General features: G+C 42.3%; 1 protein-coding gene across 5 annotated transcripts in view; it reads left to right on the top strand.

Moving 5' to 3' along the window:
- Nucleotides 1-2,627: 2,627 nt before the first annotated feature.
- The window catches only part of FYCO1 (FYVE and coiled-coil domain autophagy adaptor 1), a 45,860-nt gene continuing 33,517 nt past the window's right edge, over nucleotides 2,628-14,970 (top strand). For 3 of the 5 annotated variants that reach the window (XM_059473782.1, XM_059473808.1, XM_059473817.1), the window contains exons 1-3: nucleotides 2,628-2,685; nucleotides 11,854-12,030; nucleotides 13,914-14,020. In XM_059473782.1, coding sequence (XP_059329765.1) covers nucleotides 11,976-12,030; nucleotides 13,914-14,020 — 162 coding nt within the window. In that variant the 5' untranslated portion in view covers nucleotides 2,628-2,685; nucleotides 11,854-11,975. Of the gene's footprint in view, nucleotides 2,686-3,312; nucleotides 3,459-11,605; nucleotides 11,744-11,853; nucleotides 12,031-13,913; nucleotides 14,021-14,970 lie in introns of those variants that run through there. The other 2 variants (XM_059473801.1, XM_059473792.1) reach the window with 2 other exon arrangements.

Below are 14,970 nucleotides of genomic sequence, written 5' to 3' on the forward strand. Positions count from 1 at the left end.
GTTAACTACTCTCATAAAATACCTCAAGTGCTAGTGGAAGCAAAGCCCTTCCGTCATTATATAACATCAATTAACTCTTGCAAAAAAATTAAAGAAAACATGTAGCACATATAACAATAATGTCAGACAGATGGAAGGAACACATTCTATGGACACATACGCAGAGACCATGATAAAACTCTCATCTGTGGTGCACAGGAGACCACTAAGCAGCAATTTAGTTGTTTTAGGTGATTGAGTTGGCTCTCTCTATCACCCAGTGAAAAAACTTTTCCCAGCAAAGGCTTTCCTTTTGGGGACATGACTGACATTGCCTTTCCTGGCTAGTAAAACTGAAAATAATTCCCATCTAGCCCATCATGGTTTATGAAGAAGTTAATCAATAAATTTTATGAGAGCAAACATACAGGAAAGCAACACACGTTGAGCAGACAATGCGGCTTTTTCTAGTGCAGCTTCCAAAAAGGAAAGATTTCCAACATCTTCTATTGCCATGAAATATGGAAAATTCTAAGGAAGTGTTGGTCAGCTATGGATCTAGTTGGAAACACAATGTTTTTGTCTGAAGAACTTGATCAATACATAAACAGGCAATACTTCAATAATTAAATATTTCTGAAAGTAGCTTGTTACTACATAATTAAAAAGAGGAACAATCCATTCTAATTGATTATTTTCAAATGAAAAGTAGAATTCCACACAGACTTTTTGAAAATTTGTAAAATAAAATCCATTGCAGTGAAATTATATGGGATTTTATTTACCATTATTTGTGTCTGATGACCCTGAGATTACTTTTGGAAGACACCCAGTTGCCTAGAGATCAATGGAAAACAAACACTCATTTTCAGCAGATGCTCCTGGCACTGCTGCATGATTCAGCAAAGTGTGCCAAGAAAAGTAAGCCTGAAGGTTGCTTCCAAACAGTGGAAGACATCCCACTGCATCCCAAAGGCATACAACCTGCATTTCTGAGGGCACTAAAATGCTTTTGAGCTATTCAAAAAACATACATTAGATGAAGATTAATCATCAAAACCTAAGGTCACTTAGTCATTCTTATGTGTGACGGATGATGATGACATGTCAGTGACCACACACTACACATATTTCCTCAAGACTCTTGAAAATTCGATGCTTTGATCTTCAGCTTAAGATGATGTTTATGACGCTAAGAAAGTCACAAGCATTGCGGCAAGAACTGATGACAAACTGCTTGCTCACGAGTTTAATTTAAAATCTTTTATTTACCAAAGCAATGTGGGGAAAAAAGCAAAGGAAGTTTTTCAAGTTTGCACTTCAAGTGGAAAACAAGAGTAGCCTATTTCAGGCACTGGAAAAGAAATGTCCTTTCAGAGAATCCCATGCATTGTGGGAGAGATAAAATCTGAAAGGAGGAAATAGCCTGCTCATAGAAGCCTGGAGCTTGGAGCGTTAGAAACCCTGTGTCCCTGTAGTCCCCACACCCTGTCTCAGGAAGCAACCTCTTGTTCCAGTTTCACACCCTCTTTCGGCCAGTCTCTGATTTTATGTGGACATAGTAATCTCGCCCTACGTCTTTCACAGAGTCACAGAATCAATTAGGTTGGGTAAGACCTCTGAGATTGAGTCCAACCCATAACAAACAAACATCACCCTGTCAACCAGACCATGGCACTGAGTGCCATGTTCAGTCTTTCCTTTAATACCTCCAGGGATGGTGACTCCTCCACCTCCCGGGGCAGCTCACTCCAATGTCTAATCACCCCTTCTGTGAAGAAATTCCACCTAATGTCCAACCTAAACCTCCCCTGGCACAGCTTGAGACTATGTTCTCTCATCCCTTCAGTTTAGGGATGAGAATTTTCCTTTCATCAACTGGCAAGAGCAGAGAGGTGAAATCTGCTGCATACCAGATTTATCATGCCTGACTTTCACATTTGCCTCAAGTTGTCCGTGCAAAGAGCTTGATGAACTGATGTGCAAATGAGGAAAAAAAAACCCACTAAAACAAAAAAAACCAGATACTATTCTGTATCTGTATGTAACCCATACAGATACAGAATAGTTGTAAAAGCAAGTCAGTACTATATTAAAATGTACTAAAACAAAAATAAAAAATTTATTAAGGGTGTTTTTTTTTTTTTCAGTGGTGCCCAGCAAGAGGCCAAGGAGCAATGGCCAGTAAGTCAAAACACAGGGACGTCTCACCTCAGCGTGAGGAAGAATTTTACAGTGAGGGTGGCAGAGCACTGAACAGGCTGCCCAGGGAGGCCATGGAGTCTCCCCCTCTGGAGACATTCCAAACCCACCTGGCCGCGCTCCTGTGTCACCTGCTGGAGGTGACTCTGCCTTGGTAGGGGGTTGGACCAGAAGTCTCCAGAGTCCAACTCAACCTTCAGAACTCTGTGATTCTGTTAAGAGCGACCTTGCGTGAGGCCACCAGAAACACCAGCCTCCTCGAAAGGAAACCACCCCAAAGCTGCAGCTGTAGCCGAAAGCGACGATTTCTCCCCCAAAGCCGCTCCAAACCCCTCAGCTCTCCCCGCGGCGCTCGCTCTCCGCCACCTCCCGGCGCCGCAGCCAGACACCGCCCAGGCTGTGGGGCGGCCCCTCCGCGGCCTCACGGGAGTTGTAGTCGGGCGGGGAGCGCCGGAGCCTCACCCCGGGCCGCCTGTGCGCGACATGGCGGCGGCGGCCACGCAGGTACCGAGCGACCCTTCCCGCGCACCCCCGAGGGAGCGTGGCGGGGCCGGGGGCGGGGAGGCGGCGGCGGGCGGAGGGAGCTGACGGGGAGAGGGGGAAGTGACTTCGGCGGCTTCCACTTGTTGCTTCGCCAAGCTCGGCTTCGAGGGGAGGAGCCCTGGCGGGGCGAGAGTTGCCGGGCGCTTTAGGGGGTGACCGGGTCGGCTCAGCGGCGGAGTGAGCGCAGGCATGGCGGGGGCACATTAGCCCGGGGTGGGCTGGATGCTAGCTGGCATCGCCTGGGAACCCCCGGGAACGGAGGGTCCCCGTCCCTCAGGGCCACCACCTAGACCCAGTCCCCTGAAGTGTCATCGTGTCCCGCTGAGAGCGCTGACTTTAGGCCGACATCAGCGCTGCCCTCTGTTTTCTGCCCTCCTGCAGCTGCAGGGAGAGCGGAGTCACCCTGCTGGAAACCAAACACCCGCCCGCGTCCGTGCCCTCACCCCGCTGTAAAGTGCTGACACGCAAATATTTGCCGCGGCCCTAATCCCACTTTGCCCTTGTGTCGGCAAATCTGCGGCGGATGGATAGGGAGAGGGTTTTGCTGGCACACGGGGAGGCTGGGGCTGTCTCCAGAGCAGATGCCGGGTTTGCAGCCGGCCCTCCTCCTCCGGCTTATGTTGATCCTGGTAATCCAGAGTGAGCAAGGAGAAGGAAAAAACCCAAGGTTTTAGTGAAATGGTTGTCTGCTGCCTTTGGACACGGGATTCCTCTCGGGCAGAGGTGCTGCGGTGGTGAGTCGGGCTGTGGAGGGGCTGTGCCGTGTTCTGGAAGCTGGTGAATCCCCTGGTGCTGCAGCTGCCCCAGCACTGGGCCCCCTTTCTGTCCGGGTCACTGCATCCAGCCTGCCGCTGATTTTTGCAAGGTTGGTTTGGCACACAGAGTTGGTCACCTGTAGACTTCACTCTCCTGGTTTTGCCTGTCACTTGAAACCAAGCTTGAAGTTTTAAATTTGAAGTTGAACAGAGGGAGAAGTACCAGGCCTTTGTTTCTTTAATGCTGAAGAGTGAAAGTGGATGATTTTATCCAGCTCTGACTTTGAATGCTCATGAAGGCAAGCCAGGGTGAAACTTACAGGGTAAAACATGTTCTCTTTCTGGTCAGTAGCATGGCAACATGTTCTCTCTTACTGCCATGCAGTAGTGTGTTTTATGTTTTCCAGATTTTATGGTGTGCAAGGCAGTTTCTTGGAGTCTTCCAATGGTCCTCGTGGGAGTGCTTGAATTTAAAAAATGTTCTAGACATTCCAAATAGCGTTTCCCAACATTCACATTTAGGAGACTGTGCTGCAGTTAAAAAGTTGTATCTTAAGATACTGTGGTGCACAACAACAACTAATAGTCAATTTTGCTCTGCTTGTTGTAGTATACATATGTATTATCTGTAGTATATATATCTGACAGCATTTGTTATAAACCTGGTTGCACTACTACTTCACAAGAACCTGTTAGTTATGGAGCCCGATTTTCATGTATAAAGGAGTCTCTTAGGTACACCATTTGATAACAGTGAAAGAGTGTATTATGTTTGCAGTCCCTCTCTCCATTGCTAGAGGGTTACGTAAAAGGAATAGGAATTTGTCCTAACATCCTGGAGGCTGGGTTCCTCTTGTTTGGTGCATGATGGAGACCTAAAGAAACAACCAGGGAGATAAAACTAGTCAAGATGTAGTCTGTGAAATTGCAGAAATTATGCAGTGGACTCAAGGAAAAGTAATACTGATTTTTTTTTAACCCAGATTGTTATTTGTTTTTCTTAGTTGATCGCATTTAAAAATTAACAATTGTTTATTTGTCAGATAAACATCAAACTCTTCTACTTTTCTTTACATGTTTTTGAGATTATTAAACTTAAGGGAACTGTAAGAACCCTAAGTGTTTTTATTGTTACACATGATCATTTTGATATGTTTATTTGTATTACTGTGTATTTATTAGTTTGGTTTTGCCAATGCAGGGACACTTATGCAGCTTGTATCTAGCCTAGTTCATACTTTGATGTAGAAATTCCATTTTGTTAGCGGAGAAGTTGCTGTTTGTGTCCAAAATTTCTCTAATAGTAATAATTTAAAATCCTTTGCCCAAATGTATTCTGAAGAAGGTTTTACAGTTTGTAACACCGATAGAAAGAGCAGAACTTTTTATGCAAAGTGCCTGGATCTCAGTGCAAGCACAGGACCTTGACTTGTATGCCCTTCCTTTGGTTTAATACTTTTGCCCATGTTGGTATTCTGTGTAGATTGGTGGTATAGTGACCTTAGCAGGTATTTACAAACAGTTAACTAACCCCTGAATGAGTCCTGCTGGGAAGAAGGATGAGGACAGGAAAGGTCCTGCTACTGCTACAAGGCAGTTTAGGTTTCAAAAGTGAGCTGGTTGGATCAGGATATCCCAAATAACTGGGCTCATGCCAAACCTGCGTCATCTGTGAGCCTGTCTCCTCCCAGCCACCCAGCATGACAGTCTCGTACAGGCATCTCCTCCAAATGCTTCTAAATCTTTGGAATTTTTAACTCTGAAATTTCCCCTTTCCCCCAGAAATGGTGACCCTCACTGGAAAACACAAGAAAAGAGGGAGAGAGGAAATACTCCATTCTTCCTGCTACAGAGGAAGGAAACCAAGAATTCTTTCTTTTGACTCTGGGCAGCATGACTCACTCAGTGGCCTGTCAGTTTGGGTTGTCTCAGCCTGGTTTTTGCTTGCCTCACCCTCTATTTGGTCTACATGTGTGGTCAAAACCTGTAATTTTCAGTGTTGCAAGTTGGTATTTCACTGGGAACTGCATATTGGCCAGGAGTTATTCTGGGGAGCTGCTGGCTGGAGGGAGGACACGTGAGGTGCTACAAGGTCCACATCCATGTGCCAGACTTGCCAAAACCATTAGCTGGAGGAAGCCTTTTCAAGTACTTCTGAAACCTCAGCTTGGAGGGACAGTGCGCAACGGTAGATACAGAGGTAAAAAGTGCTGCTGAGGAAGGGTCCCATTAAAATCCAGCATTTAATTTTTGTTGGTTTTAACTATCCCGAAGTCTCAGACGTGGCTGAGATACTTGAGTCGGGCCAAGCTTGCTGAGGAAGTTAACAAGGCTCAGAGACCAATTTTGGAGACCTGAAAGAGATTTTGACATCTCCAAGCTTGTACAATGAGCAAGTTGAGTGCCATGAATCACCAAATGCTCCTCTGCAGCTGGAAGTCCCCTGGTGTTTCTGTTTCTGTAGGTGTCTTCGTGGTGCTCCTCAGAGTAGCTCCTCCTGTGTGTCTTGTGCCTGGCCTGAAGAATGTGTAAGGCCTTTAAATGGTTGTATGAGTTGTAGAGAGAAAGAGCAGATTTTGTGGCAGGGAGGGACACAGGGAGAATTGTTTGGGAGAATGAGAGCATGAAGGGGGGAAAAAAGCCTTTTCACTTTAGAATGAATTCTGTATTTTCAGCTCACCATACAGGCATTGGGACAGGAGGGGTACCTTCTCCCAGGGGAAGTGAAATAGGATGGGAGCAGTGTGAAGAAGCAAGTCTCTGGGAGAGTTATGGTTGGGTTAATTGACAGATGTTAGTAAACAAGGTGTAGCTTTCCTGACATGGGACACAGTGTGGCCCCATGTGTCCTAAGGGAAAAGGGCAGGCAAGTTTGTTAAAAGCAATACTTGCAAAATTCCTGTTATCAGAAGAGAGCTCTTCACTTTGTAAACTGACTGCTTCCTCAAACAGGGAAGTTCTGTCATCATGAGATAGGGCTGAGACAAGGTTGTCTTTGTGAGATATGTACTAGGTCATCCCTGTGGTGTTGTTTGCAGAAAGTGGTCATTTGAGTTCATGTTATTCATGATGTTGTTGTTCAGTTATTGATGTGAAAGAATATCAGAGAAAAAACAATTTTCTCCAGGTCAGGAATCTGTGTCCCTAGTCTGATGCATCTGTCCTCCTTGGCAGAGTGCAATGTAAGGTTTTAAAAGGTTTCAAGCCAGGTGTTAGAGTGGAGATCCAATTTGATAGGTGCAGCATTAAAAAAAATTGTTAGGGTGCCAGCTTTGTCCACTCAAGGTTAAAAATTAACTCAGTCTCATGGAGTTCTTATTGTGCCACTGTATACTCTTGTCTGTTGCTTAGTTTTGATCTCTTTCTGAGAAGAGGTTGCAAATACAAGGAATAGGGATGGAATGTAGGTCAGTTGTCCATAGAATAGAGAGGATTGCACAAGAAAACCTTTAAAACTTTAGGGATTCTTTTGTATCAGTCTCTTCTGTCAGGTATGGGGTACAACCTGTATTTTATGAATGTCATTAGTTAGTGTTCTTATGCTGTAAAATGCAAATATTCCTAGAGCACCAGAGCCTTCCCACAAAAAGGCTTTACTGTAAGGAGTCCTTAACTATAAAAATGCTCCTTTTCTGCCAAGCATTTGTGAAATGTGAATGTTTTTATGCTTTTCATCTAGTTACTCTCTTCCGCTATGTTATGATCCTCTGAGAATTTGTTTTTCTGGACATGTGCAAGATGTTTTTTATTGCTAATTGTTTATATTCCCAAACCATGTTTTTGTCACTGAAATGTGAAGTTTTGTTGGTGTAGAAAATGAAGGGGGATGATTAATTTGGAAAGAAAATTTCACTTCTCAGAATGGAAACCCTAGCTGTCTTTCAGGCTGTGCCTGCCTTTTGCTTTTAATCCTCCTATTTAATATAGTCCAGTGTGTGTTTCTATCAGTTACATATCTTTGTATGCAATGTTAGAGCACAAAGGGTTGAGTTGCCCTATAAAAAGCACATGTGTGCGTGACAGAAGAATCATGCTGTCTCTTTTATACCTCAGATCCTTACTTTCAGCAAATAGCTCTCCACCTTTATGGATATGTGGCTCTATGTGCCTGCATGGTACAAAATAAGAAAAGCTGCAGCACAGCTACCGTGAATTTCACTGAGGCTCTATGTTTGCTGCTATAACAAAGTACAAAGTAGTTTTTTCAGACAATTACTGGAATGAAATTATTTAACTGAATCAATGCTGTTGCAGTTCTGAGAGTTAGGGACTTTTTTCCCCCAGTTCTTCCTTCATCTTTGCCATGAGTTTTGCATTCAGTGTCTTTGTCAGTGTGTCTTTTAGCCAGCTGGATGACCAGGTAGGCTGTTTGGAGGTTTTTTCCATTGTGTGACTTGCAGTTATCAGTCAGTATCTGCTTTTATAGAACTTATCATGTTCACCCTACACAAAGAAATAATGCAGTTAAAGTTATGACTTACAAACATAGGATTTTTCTCAGTATATTCCCTTGCCTGTTTTGTTTCATATAGAATGTTAGAAACAGTGTAGGATTGAGGGCACCAAATAATTAAAAGTCTTGTGATACCATCTGGGGCCATGTGATGAAGTGCCCTTGTTTGGAACAACTAGATCAGAGTAATCATATTAAAAAGAGATATTTCTGTAAGCAGTAGAAGGTAGTGGATCTTGGTTTCCAATTAATATTTTTTGCAAATCTGATTTACTGTTTACCTGAATTACTCCAAGTCTGCAGTGTGAGTTCTGCTCTTACTGCACACTGAAAACACATTTGGGTGGGGAATGGATTCTCTGGTATCAGGCTATAACAGAGATCTCACTGTAGCATTTTTAACAATGAAGAAACACTTTGCTCATGGACATCCTCCCTGCTTCCTGTTTTCATTGCACATGGAGAAGTAGTATTTTGAAGATGTTATATTTTGAAGATGTTATATTTTGAAGATGGCTGCCTTCTGTCAAAGTTGCCTAAAACTGGCCAATTGATAAAAAAATAAAAAGCTAGATGTTGGAGATGCAGACATGATGTAAAAAATGAAGATAGATAAATTTTATAGAATTAGATTTAATATAGGTCATTGTAGCTACTTCATTAACCAGTTTAATTATAGTCATTGTACTTTGTTGCCTGTTTTATATGTGTCTCACTCCCCTTCAGGTAAATCTTTCCTTTTCTTGTATGTGGGCTATTTCCTTTCTGCTTCTTTCTTTAATCTCCAGGATATCCTCCTCTGTAAAGAAGATTGCCACCCCCACACTAGCACTTATGCCAGCAGGGAAGGCAGGAACCACCTTCAGAGATCAGCAGGCACGGCCCAGGAGTGCGAGGAGGGACTGGTGGCATGCCCTGTCTTGCCTCCTCTGTGCCACGTCCTTGGTGTAGCTGTGCTGGTGTCATTGCAGCTCAGCAGTTCTGGGCAAGTTAATGCCATCTGCCTTAGTCCAGTGCTGTTATATAAGAGGTAACAATGCATCATCTAAACAGCTCCCGACCCACAGCAGGTCACTCATGCCTGAGGAATGTATCATGCTGTTTTCACAAAGCAAATATTTATAGGTGTGCATAGTAGGATAGGAAATGCTGGAGGAACAGAGAATGCTGGAGGAATTAAAGAATTCTGGGCAAAATGTTCTGTGATCAGGAGGGACTAGATCAGGTGTTTACAGAAGCTCTTCCTATTTTGAAGCCTTGAGAAACCAGTTAAGATACATTTTCAACTTTCTTTGCCATACAAATTGAGAGCTATGCACCTTTCTGTGGGATGAGCTGTGCTTTCTAAGAATACCTCTGGAAGGACCATGGAGGAGAGAAGAGCCTTTCTCCCCATTTTGTAGAGGAGAAGACAAGTTTCAGCACATTTGCCCTATGCCATAGTCCAGGTCAAAAGATCCCCTTCAGCTCTGGGAAGAGAAGGGGATAAATGCATGTGTCATGTGTGGGAGCTGATGCAAGGAGGGGGGAAGCTGTGAGACCTTGCTCCATGTATTGAGAGGCAACAGAGAGTCGGCAGAGTGGGCTGTGCAGCTTCATGCCTCCAGCTGAGTTGTGGTTTCTTTTCAGGGTTCTCACATTCTACCTAGAGATCCAAGCACGAATAAAGATGTGTATCTTTGGCTGCTTTGGCTCAACAAGATCAATCCACTGGGAGCACAGAGCCTTCTCTTGCCCTGTGCCACTGAGCTGTTGTGCACCCAGCAGTCATTTATTTGTGACTTCTGGGCGTGCACACTGATTTAAGCAGTGCTAATGGGGCTGGGGAAACTGAACAGCCTTAGTCCTGTCCCAGTGAATGTCTGCCTGTGCACCCTGCTGGGAATTAGCACTTGACAAGGTTCCATGCTGTGCCTGGCTGCTATAGGATGCCCAGGGTCCCACTCCCTGCTGGTTATTGCTAAATAAAGGCTCAATTTCCAACTTCCTACTCTCTCTGTAGATGTCTGCAGTTGATCTGCTCGGTGTTTTCCTGGCATGCCTCTTCCAAAGCCTTTGTGTCTCTGGAGCCTTGAATGGGAGCTTATTCTGTCCTTTGGGAAGCATAGGCAGGACCCCTTGTTGGTCCTTGCTCTTTTCCCTCTTGGTGTGAGGAAAAGGTTTGGAGGCACTTTTTGTCTTTCATTGCCCACGCGGCAGAGTCTTCTCACTTCAGCTCCTTTCTGCAACAGTTGCCAAACCGATCAGGCAGGCTGATATTACTGTGAGTGTTTAGAAAAGGAAACATTGACTCACTGAGTTTGTTACTCTTGCTTTTTTTCAGTAGTACCCCAACTGTCCCAAGAAGTGTGGTATTTTGTATGGTCTCTGGGTAGCATCGAGATAGGAATCTTGGATATGTCACATTATTGATTTAAGGTAAAAACTGTGTTTGGCACCACAGGTCAGGTAGTCTATGCTATTCTGGTCTTCTGTCCACGAAGCAATTGGTTGTGGTGGGGATTTTGCAGGCAAAAGCCTTTCCCCAGACAGCGCATGGTCCATGTAACACTTGTGTCATAACATAACAACTAACATCAAAACATGGAAATGGAAACTAGCATGTAACAAAGCACAGGTATGCAGAGAAACTCAGCAGTAAGCCTAGTTTCAGCCTTCTCTTTATACTTGATGTTCTTCTGTCTCTATGACTTTGTTAATGTTTGCTTTGTTTCAAACAGAAAAGAATACAGGATCACATTGGGATCACTTCCTAGCAATACCTTAATACATAGGGTAGGAAGGATGATCTGTTTGATTAATTCAGACACTTATTTCAGCCATGCCAATGTAGCTCTTTTGGGAGTGAAAGAATGGAAAGAGAAAGGAGATATAATAATGTGACCTAATCACATTAGATTCAAAAGTTTGCAAGATTTTAATTACAGCATAATTTCATTGTAGTTCAGCTTGAATCAACAAAAGCACTGATATGTAACAACAATTTTTCTAAAGATTCAGTACTTTGGGTGTTGTCTTTGCTTGAAACTTTGGCTGTACCTCTGCAGACAGAATTCTGAACAACCTTTGAATAGGATGCTTAGTATAAGTTCCCTATGTAGTTTCTATGTGGCTTTTTTCTTTGAATGATTATTCCCAGATTAGCATTGGAAAGATTACATCCCCAGGCATGGTTGTTTTATTAAAGTGTTTGAAGCTTTTAATTAATTTTACCTTAAGAAAGATTTTCTGTGAGTGCCAAGTATAACTCATCCTAAGCAAAGAAGGTGGTGCAAGGTATGTTTATCCAGCCAGGATTGCTGTAACAGAGCTTAAAATAAAGTGGTGTCATCTTACATGTGTAGGGAACAGTGGGTTCTGAGAAGGTGAGGTGTGAGGTGCTCCTTGTGCTAAAATCACACTCCAGTACTAAATATTTTAATAGTTCTTGCACATTAAAAATATGCTCCAATGTCAGAGAGTCAAGTATGTATCACTTTTGACTCCTTGGCTCGTGCCTACTCTGTGTCTTGAAAGTCCTTCTGAAATGGAAAATTTGTCTTACCTTTTTACTCTACAGCCCGTAGGGAAGATCTGGCAGAGAGTTTGGGGTGGGAAAATCACATGTCATTGGAACCTTCCTCAGGGTCACAAGATAGATTGAGTGAAATGCCAGCCAGAGCTGAGCTGTACTACCAACTGTGTTGTAACTCCAGCCAGAGAAAATTGCTCTCTGAGGTTTCCTTGGTTGTTTTGAAAGATATAACTGAAGAAATAACTGAAATGGAAAGTGAAAACTAGAAGAAAACATTAAGGAGATTCCTGGAAAAGGGTGGGCTTTGGAATTCATTACTCAACAGGATCTAAAATGTCAAAGCATTTATTTTCTACTGTTTGAGCTGATAAAGACTTCCATTTTATTCTTGACTTTTACAATTGCAGGTGTCACAGAGAAAAATAATCATCATCAACCCAATGGTCTTCAAGGATATGAACTCTGCAGTTTTTATCTAGATGGATGAAAAGGTTACCGGCCCAGGAGGGGAGTTCCTTTTGTTCCCAAGATGGCAGCCACGAGTGGCGAAAGCCAGCTGCAGCGGATTATCAGAGACTTGCAAGGTACACTGAGAGCCATGCTGACAGATACCTTCTGGAGGCTGGGCTGCATCCAGCCTGGGTTTAGATAACAGAGAGCAGGAGTTGTGCTTTCTATTGTGTAACTTTTTCCTGCAGCATTGTAGTGACAAAATTCAAAGTGTGCAGTGTGACTGATTTTTTTTTTTTGTGAGACAAATTCTGTACCTTCTGCAGTTCTTAAATTCTGTAAATTTAAACATGTAAGACAAAAAATAAGTTTTACAATTTAAAGAAGGGGGTGTGTGAGGTGTGCATTGTGAACTAGTACTTCATCAGCATGCATAAAGCTGCGCTGCTGCAAGACTTCATGTGAAGTAAAGAGAAAGGGCCTAAAACTCAGCCTTCCTTATTGGGAAGCTGGTGTGGAGTTGATGCTAATATGGTAAGGGAAAAAACCGGGATGTAGTATTCACATTCTCTGAACAGAGAGACACATAATTTTCTCTCCCAGGATTTTTCCTGGGGAAGGCAGTGAGAAACTTAGAGAAGAAGAGAAAACGATTCTCATCTCTATTTACTACTCTTGTTTTGCAAATGTAAAATGTGTTACAGAGATTGTTTACCTAAAGTGATTTGCTAATTAGACACCAGTGAAAGTTGAGTGTCTCAGACAGTCACAAGTTTTTTTTAGTATCTTCGTAATATAGTATTTCTTTAGTATGTAATTTAGTATAGTATTAGTGTTATATAACTTAATAAAACATTGTTCAACTTTCTAAAATCATGGAGTCAGAGCACATTATTCCCCAAATAGAGTCACCCTATATCGATTATATTGATACCAGGAGGCCAAACCTAGCTGGGAAAGGAGACCCAGAGGAAGGGTGCTGGAGAATTACACCTGCTGTTCTTGCTGCAGTGGAACCTGTCTTCCACTAGAAGTAGGCAACTTCATTTAAACAGTTCTGTTGCAGGCAGGATTGTTATCGGATTCATAACAGTTTTTCTGCTTTCTTTCTGTCCTCATCAGCTGCCTCTACCAAGATTCTGATATTTTTCCTTTTAATTTTTATTAAATAAAAGGTATATGCACCAAAGCTGAAAATCTACACCTTCCTGTAACATAAAAAAGAAGATCTATCTCACTACTAACAAGAGGAAATTTTATTTCCCAGAGGGTTATGGAGTGGGACTGAGAGCTAAAGCTCACTCAGTCACCTGAAATAAATATAAGACCAAGGGGAAAGCAAGCTCAAAATCAGTAATTTCTGATGCTGAGAAGTACATCCTTTTGGGGCTAGAGTGTCCAGGGGGACAATAAAGTATATTTGACTTGAGATTTCCTTACCCACTATGGGTGTACATTTCAGGGAAATGGAGTTGCTGTATGCTTATTTTTTATGTAAATTATTTTTTCATTTGTGTTTGCAACCAGCACAAGCTGAACCTTCCTGAATAAAGCATGGAGAAGATAAATGTGCTGACTGAATGACTGTTCTCGTGTTACTGATCCCCTTTAGCAGATTACATGCTTTGTCCTTTCTAATCAGAATTCTGTTTGTCCTGTGGCAATACCTTAATGTGCACATGAGACAGCAAAAAGTTATTTCTCTTCCCTCTGCTGAGGTAGCAATTTAGCAATTCTCTGTTAGCAGGTTTTGCTAAGTGTCAGAAGTGCTAGGTATGTTTAAAGAAGAAATAATCCATACAACTGATTGAAACACTTTGAACTCTTGTTTTCTTATGGGTGGTCTCAAATTGCAAGCTTATCAGTCATTTCTCCATATTGTCATTAAGACATTTCAGCTAAAAGAAAATGAGTCCACATGCAGAGTGTCTGTGAAGAAAGCATTTATTTAGTTGTTTATGGATTCAGTGCTATATGTTCTCTGCATTAGTTAACTATTTTGCTGTTTGTTTTAAAGATGCAGTGACTGAATTAAGTAAAGAATTTAAAGAAGGAGGCGAACCGATCACAGACGACAGTGTCAACTTGCAAAAATTCTCCTACAAGCTTGAGTACCTCTTACAGGTAAAAAGTGATCTGTGTCATTTGTAATCCACCAGCAAAACTTGGCCTTATTTTCTCTTGCTGACTCTTCACCCTGTGGATTTTAACTCAAATAACCATAAATATCCAGTTGAGTCTCTCTATTGTATTTTGGTGTGTGTAATAAGAGGACTGAAATATGTGCTGCCTATTATACTTATTTCAAGTGAAAATAAATGTAATCAAAAGGCAGTGCTTGAAGTTTGACTTGAGGAATGTAAGGCATTTCTTTATTGATCTGAAAGATTTGAACTTGATTTTAAAGACATATCTTGCTAAATTATCCTGAAAAAACTGTGTCAATGATACCTTGACATTTTAATGAAAAATAAATATTGGATGTAAGTAATTTATAGAATTTTCAACAATTTTGCTTTAGAAAGGTTTTTTTATTGTATGGACGGCTTAAGGCAAAAGGCTGATTTTTAATCTGGACTGCTGCTTTTTGTCCAGCCTTAAGGTTTAAGTAAAAGAGGACGCTGCTGGGCAAACTGAAATTCAGTTTGCATAGTGTGGTGTCCATATATGCCATAATCATGCCAGTGATTGCAACAAATGCTAATTTGCAACAAATGCTAATCTAGCTTTAATCTAGGCAAGGGAGTTTTAATGGGGTTGCAGAGCAGAAACTGGAAAATCCTTTGAGATTTGAATGGTCCAGGGTTTAGTCCATATACTTGCTGCATTGCTGCTCTGAACATGATTTAGCTAGAGCAGGTTTTTCTGGTACGTACACATGTGCTACTGCCATGCTTAATTGTAGGTCTCTGAGCAGCTGGTTGTTAGTGCCTTGCTCTTGAACAGCTGCTGAATCTGCTGCCAGCCTTTGTTTCAGGAGTTTAGAATGGATGTCTGTATTTTAAAGAGACCCAGAACATCATTATCTCTTACTGTCAGTTAAGTAGCTTTTGTAAGTGCTGGATTGCAGTGGT

Source organism: Ammospiza nelsoni, chromosome 1 (assembly GCF_027579445.1).
Source record: "Ammospiza nelsoni isolate bAmmNel1 chromosome 1, bAmmNel1.pri, whole genome shotgun sequence".
Classification (NCBI taxonomy): domain Eukaryota; kingdom Metazoa; phylum Chordata; class Aves; order Passeriformes; family Passerellidae; genus Ammospiza; species Ammospiza nelsoni.